The following is a 7,546-nucleotide window of genomic DNA, read 5'->3' as shown; positions in this document are numbered from 1 at the left end:
AGACTACAAATACAAGCCGAGACCCAAACGCACCTGCCTGGTGGACGGCAAGAAGCTGCGCATTGGCGAGTACAAAGCCATCATGAGGTCCCGCAGACAGGAAATGAGACAATACTTCAGTGTGGGGTAGGAACTGTTGAGAGGAGAATTTAGTATTTATATTCTCATTAGCAAATAAATAGCACTTTTGCTCAAACTTTATTTAAATCATTTAAATAACTTCTAATGATTCTTATTTTATTACTAGATTATTCTTATTCCTTTTTTTTAATAAACCAGGCTTACTATTATGAGCTCATAGCAATTAGGTCCCACCCTGGGATGATTCTGAGATTAGGAAAGAACAAAAACATATTTCTGCTGCACAAAATGATACTTTTTTTCAGACTTTGTTCTAATCCCACTAGAAGCAATCGTTTGCTGGTCACAACTGGTAGATAAAATAGTTTTGTAAACAGCCCTTCATTTTAAAAGAATAGTTTAGTTAGTGAGTCTTTTACCAAGATGTGAATCAAAAGATTGGGCCTCTTTCACCAACCGTTCTTAAGAAGACATTTCTTCTTAATTCTCACTTAAGGAGTTTTCACATTCACCACTGTTTTCTTATTTAGGATTTGTTCTTTGGTAAGAACAAAGTTATTGCACACTCAAGAGCACTCAAACAGCTGGTTATGCATTTTCTTCGCTTATACTTATACACTTGTATAATATTGAATTATTTAAATTGCAATTATATTTTTAGCATTCATAATATTTTTTTAAGTTTATTTAGTTGTTGTTTTTTTAGCCTTTATTGAATAGAACAACGGAAGAGTGACAGGGAAAAGGGAGAGAGAGAGAGGACAACATGCAGCAAAGAGCTGGTCTTGAAGCACTGATGCAGCAGTAAGAAAACATCTTGGAGCGTGTGCTTTACCAATTATACATGCGATGTCTGAGGCAGGGTTTTATATATCTGTTAATATATACCACTACCACTACTAAACATGACAGCTGTTTTGGCGTTCACTTCCTGCAGAAGTGAAGCCACAGCCAGCAGCTGCTTAGCCTAGCTTAGCCTAGCTTAGCTTAGCTTAGCACAAAGACTGGAAACAGGGGGGAAACAGCTAGCCTGTCTGGCAGATATTGCTACCATGGGACAGAACCAGATTAGCTGTTTAAGTGAGTTTGAAACTGTCACTACAGCTTGAGTGCTGCCTCTCGTATACTTACATGCTTCTTCTGCATGTTATAGGCAGCAGGGCCAGATGCCCTTGTCCTCAGCAGGCGTGGTTTACCCAGGTGCCCTGTCCATGGCGGGAATGCCCTCACCCCAGATGCCCTCAGAGCACTCAAGCATGTCCAGCAGCCCTGAGCCCAACGCCAACCACCACCAGAGCACCCACATGGCCGGCCTGAAGGGGGACGAGCCAAGAATCAAGGAGGAGGAGCTACGGCTGGACGACAGCAACGGCGACGTTTACGACGACTTCGACTACGAGGACGAAGAGGCAGATTACACCAGCGATAACGACAACCATATCACCCAATAGGACGGCACGACAGCCGCCTAATTATAAGCCAATCACAGCTGGTTAATCCCACACAATCCCAAACCCACCAATCAGGAAGAAAACTTTCTCTTTTTGCCAATTACCTTTGAGTCCCAATGTCACAACACCCTCTCCCCCCTCCTGACTAACATGGACTCTTCTAACAGAGCCAGACCCCTCCCACTGGAGTCCTGATACCAGCATCTGATCAATCAACTGAAGCACAGGACCTGTCACTCACACTGACTGTTACACAAACTGGAGCCTGGGAGGAAAAGACGACCCAGCCAGCCTCTGAAGCTTGCTGAGGAATATTCAAGTACTACTGCAAGATTTATTGAGTGTAGTGCCACGAGTGAGGAAGGAGAAATTAAAGTCACACTCAAAAATCAACCTTTTAGACCCGTTTAAAAAAAAAATGGAGACATTTTCAAATGAAAGACGAATCAGTGGACCTGTCAAAGGCTAACAGATGACACTTTAAGATGGCGGACCTGTTTATTATCAAGAGACACTTTTAAAAAACAGCTTTTTTTGTTCTTTGGTTCTATAATATTCTCACTCAGGTACACGGTGCCAATAAGTGGCTTGTGAATGTGATTTGTTGTTTTTGTGCTACAAGTTTGAATAATAATAGAAAAAAGAGACATTTCTTTTTTTCCCCTTTTGTTGTAAAGCACCTGAAGGACATCAGACATGTTTATTTTTAACAAAAACATATCTTTTCTTCGACCTCGCAGTGGGCTGTCAGCCCCCCCTCCCCCCTCTTCTTTTCTCTGTTTTTTGTGACCCACCCCCCTGATTTTGAAATCTGATGGGACGGTCCAGCAAGGACTGACGAGTACAGCGTGGACTGTCCCACTCTGAGGGATTCTCAGGGGGGGAGAACGGATGTCTCTCTGGCTTCCCGGAGCAGAAATGAAAGCGCTGTGTTGTGAGACAATCCCCCAGGTTGATTCTGGCTCCATCCCTCTATCTTGATCTCGTCCAGGGCAAAACATTAATACGACTTAGCGTTGAGTGTGTGTTGGTGTGTCCTGTGCACACTCATTTATTGGGCGTTTGCACACATGTGTAAAATCTAATTTTCAGCGCTAGAATACAAAAAGACGGCCGACTTACGCTGCTGCTGTTATTTACCGTACCACACACACATGTGCACACTCACACACACAGCTGTTGTTCTGCCCCTCAGTGTTTTCCCGCTCACGCCAATCAACATCGTCCTGCTGCCCCGAGTGGGCGGAGCTGAGCTGAAGCAGCCAGTCAGTGTTTCTGTTTGTATTTGAATACTGTATTTTATTATTTCTCTTCAAACTGCCTCTAGTCTAATAATATTATTAACAATAATTATAAGGATGGTCAGCGTTTCCTAAGTTTAGTAAGTTATGTACAGTATAATTTATTTTTCTTCTCTTTATCTGGTTTTTATGACCATATGAAACTATGACAGTCAATGAAACATTATTCTATTTAGCTGGTAGTTATTTAGATCTAAACAAAAGTTGTCATTTTACCTTGCTTTGTTTTGCTTTTGTTCCCTGTTTTTTCGATGCGTTCGTTTTGTATTAATCCTCCGGGCGGGCGGGTGGAGCAGAGTCAGGACAGCGAGCTGGACTGATGGACTGGACGCGGGCCCTCCTCCGAGCTGAAGACATAACCTTTTCATGTCCAAACCCATTTCTAAAAAGCACTCAGACTCTGAGAAAAAGAAGAACAGCATTTTTTTTTTAATTGTTATTATAATTTTATTTGTAATGGTTATTATATATATGTATAATGTGAAGTTTCCTCTCATATATTTTGCCTTTTTTTTTTTTTTTTTTTCCCTGAAATCAGTTTTATCACTTTTGCAAACTGTTTTCTGTGAACAAAGAGTCCCGTCCACGTTTACTAGTTTGGGCCGCCTCCTGAGACACAGTGGAACATCTTTGGCTTGGATTCACACTCACATACATGCACAAACACAATCACTCTCTCTCTCTCTCACACACACACACACACACACACACACACACACAATGAAGAGATTATCATGACAACCAAACGAATCCTATGCTGTCCTTTTTCTGTTTTATGAAATCTAGTATTCTAGATTTAAAATCCTGTACATACAGTATATTATGTTTGGTGTTTTGTTTTTAAATCATAGGAAAGCAGTGTTTACCGTGATCCGCCAGGTTGTTCCACTGTCTGTGTGTACGAGACGACCAGGCTTATCTACAGTATCTTTAAAGTCACTTCTCATCAGGAGCCCTTTGCTTGTTGTTCTGTTCTCAAGCTTTGTTTGAGCTCCACACGACGCTACAGGAGCCATGACTACTCTTCAGGTGTGCTGTCACATGGTGATCCCCCAATCATTCTCGCTGTAGATGTTCGCTACATGCCACATAATGAGCCTCCGGGTCTTAATTTTGCTGTATAGTCACCCGTGTTATCACACCATGGTTCAACCTGATGCTGGAGAGACGGGACTAAGTGGACCGATCCATTTTTAGGGTATCAGGTGGGTGGGGCATTAAGATGTCTATCATCCCTGCTGGCAAGGTCTGACCCCATATCAAGACAATGATGGTGATGATGATGATGATGATGATGATGATGATATTATTTAAGACAATCAAAGTCATGAGTGGAGCTCAACACAAAGTTAGAATTATTACAAGTTAAAAAAAAAATATCTTACCATCTCAACTTGAAAAATCAAGAAAGATAATTATGTAAATATAACATAGAGTTATAGATTTATATTTTGTTCATAACACAGTGTAATATAAGTTGTATATTTCTTTTTTCTCTCCCTACTGTCTCTTTTATTGATGTTATCCATGCCACAGAAAAGCAGGAGTCGCAGTACTCTCACACAAAAAAATTGAAGAAAAATATCAAAGAAATAAAGAAAAACAAGAAAAAAAATAAGCCGTGGGCTGCCACCACCATCTGTTCTAAGTTCACTTTTTTTTCAGTATTACTGCCAGACAAGGCTCTAATAAAGACAGCAATGTGTTCGGTAAAACTTGTGCTGGTCCTGGTCACTTCTTTCTTCACACACATATTCACACAATGCTTTTACAGTTCCAACATATTTACAGAGACATAACATAATATACTGTATACTGCCGTTTCCTCATTGTGCAGAAGTATTATCGATAGAGAGGAAAGTTGGTGCTTCCACACTTGTTTATATGATATTAATAAAAACTAAGAAGATAAATACATGAGTAGACATGCACAAATGAGTTATACAAAGATTTTGGAAAGACATAAAGAGGTGATGTTTGAATCAAATTTTGATGTTTTCCATCAGTGTTTTATTTTCGGCTTAAAAAGTCTTTGATATTTCCTTCCTTCCTCCACTCCGGGACACAGTGTGAGCGATCATGGCACTGCCCGTGTGTCACAGAACAATTCAATCATCTCCATAACAACGTGTTAATTATGCTAAGTCCACCTTCTTGCCCCTCCAATCAGAGGGCCAGATGGGAGGCGTGGAGCCGAATCACGGCCCGTTAGCAACCTGATAACCTAATTAAGCACAACAAGGGACATGGGAGGAGGAGGGGGGTGATGAAATGTGTGTGTATGTGTGTTAGTCACACAAACAAAAAAAAGGGAAGATATGTGTACTCTGACCGCCTAAAAAGCGATGGATGCCAGCCGCCTGTGCTGCCGTCGACGGTTTAAAAGCAAATCTTTAATTGATGCTCGCTCGAGGATATTGAGGATGTTCATGCCTCCACTTTCAAGGGTTAAAAACACAAAACCCCACTCAGCGTGCCCACTAAAATGCTGTCCCCATCTGTGTCCATATGTTCAGCAATCAACACCCACCGTCTGACACTTTGCACATAAAAAACAGCTAAATGCACTCAGAGGAGATGATTTCACATGGTTTGCTAATTACCATAGCTTCACACAGAAAAGCCATTTTGATGCAATAAAGAGGCACGATGGGGGCAGATCCACAACTCCTACAGTAAGTGAAGGACTTAGTTGTTCTCTGGGCGTTGTGAATTTTTCAGAGACAGCCTGGAGGTAAAAACCTGAGAAAAGGTTTATGTGTGAATAGTTGAGGAGCAAGAAAGGGGATTCAGATTGTTCTGTCAGCAGTACATGAGATGCTGGAGGAAGCAAATGGTGGCTAGACTCACAGATTAAATCTCTCACACACACACACACACACACACACACTGTTCAACGCACACGCACCCTAAGGTGTGCTGTAGGAGTTAGCTCAGCTTAAACCCCAATTATCCACTGGCTATTTTCATCACAATAGTTGAGACAAAGGAGTGAAAACTATTACAGTGGGCATGTATTTACATTTGAATGCCTGTTCGTATTTTGCTGCGCATATTCTCAACATGATTTTATGTGCTCCAACTTTTTCTGCTTGTGCAAATCCCTTACGGCTCCAAGAAAAACTTGCGTGACTCACACACACTTATATGTTTGTGTAAACGCTGCGCATGCGTCTAGTCAACTGTGTGACTTTGAGCGCGGCCCTCTCCCTCCACTGGCTCAGTGAAATATGCAGTTTTCGACCGTGGGTGTTTGAAAATTGAGTGAAAACGATGTCACATTAATGTTTTAAAGTCGGTAATAGGATGTGCTGTGACGCTGAGCCGCCAGCTAAGCTGAGTTTAAGGCTCTGGCGTTAATGTATTCATGAGGAGGGGGGATTATACAGAGACAAGAGCAGCTAGAGAGCTGAGTGCAGCAGAGCAGCCAGGGCCAACAGGCCTGCTAGATATTATATATAACTGCATTTTTACTGCGTGAGCACACATTTCACAATGCAGGAGGTAAGACTGAACACACACACCCACACACACACACACACACACACACACACACACGTACTGAATATTGTAAAGCTGGAGAGTGGAATCAAAAAGAAGAAATATGATATTAGAATTAAATTTAACTATGTTGCACATTTTTTTTAAATGATGTCTTATTGATGAAGACAATGCTTTGTAAATGAATTATGAAAATTACATAAAGCTGCAGACATAATACAGTTTAAACAGGACAGGCAGCACACTGTTAAACTAAACCATTAATCAATGATCAGGTTGTAATGTGCAAATATCTAAAGAGTTTATAGATTTTTATTTTTTTTTAAATGAAAGCCTCCATTTTGAAAATAGAGCATTGTCTAGTTGATTCTAGGTGCAAATAGTATAGCAAAAAAGAAGCTTACAACTAGAAATCGTTTCTTATTCCTCCATCTTCCTTTCTGGCAGCCCAGCTAATCCTGTCACACACACTAATGTACACACAAACTGCAGCATCATTAAAATAGAAAAAAAAAAACCATCGTAAAAGTCTCATAAAAATGATTTCAGCAAGTACTTAAGCTGCAACATTTTTCAAATATTTCATCGGTCATCCCTCCATTCTACATGATGCTGAACAAAAGTGAGAAGACGCTCCGTGCCTGGCCATTAATATTAGGTAGGTGACGCATTAAGAGTCCATAAAATAATCCCATATCAGAAAGTGCCTGCACTTAAACCATAAAAATAGCATGATGCTCAAATGCGAAATAAAATAGAGATATGCAAGCATATGGTATATTAAATATATATTTTCATCATTTTGGCAGATGGCCACCCAGTTACTTTATTTTCTGTGATTTGAGTGTGAGTAGTTTTACACATGGGATAAGAGTGTGACAGTTCACATGTAGCACATCACATCGTCACATGACAGCAACGCTCAGTGCTTGTGTCTTGAATACAAACATGACAGATCATGTTCAATCCGTTTGCATCTGGCATCTGTTGTTTCTGGAGGGGAGAGTGGTTGACTCAACATGAGACGAGCATCGAGATCATTGGGAGGGTTTACAACAACAAAAAACGTGGGCTAATGGTCCTAGCAGATACTAGCCTCATTACTGGGTGTGACTTCCTTACTACAACTTCACGCACTTCCCTCAGTATGGTTTCAATGAGCAAAGTAATCAGCGTGACACGAGACAAACAATCACAAAGCGCCGTCAGTGT

At 40.9% G+C, this 7,546-nt stretch overlaps 1 protein-coding gene across 5 annotated transcripts in view; it reads left to right on the top strand.

Annotated features, from left to right (window-relative positions):
- sox5 (SRY-box transcription factor 5) overlaps positions 1-2,969 on the top strand; it is a 143,814-nt gene extending 140,845 nt beyond the window's left edge. For all 5 annotated transcript variants that reach the window (XM_083934902.1, XM_083934903.1, XM_083934901.1 and 2 more), the window contains 2 exons: positions 1-126; positions 1,235-2,969. The exon at positions 1-126 is cut by the window's left edge and continues 91 nt beyond it. In XM_083934902.1, coding sequence (XP_083791028.1) covers positions 1-126; positions 1,235-1,532 — 424 coding nt within the window. In that variant the 3' untranslated portion in view covers positions 1,533-2,969. The remainder of the gene's footprint in view (positions 127-1,234) is intronic.
- Positions 2,970-7,546: the final 4,577 nt, after the last annotated feature.

This window comes from Echiichthys vipera (genome assembly GCF_963691815.1).
Source record: "Echiichthys vipera genome assembly, chromosome: 20".
Classification (NCBI taxonomy): Eukaryota; Metazoa; Chordata; class Actinopteri; order Perciformes; family Trachinidae; genus Echiichthys; species Echiichthys vipera.
Note: the sequence above shows the minus strand (reverse complement) of the source record. Positions and strands in the feature narration are given on the sequence as shown.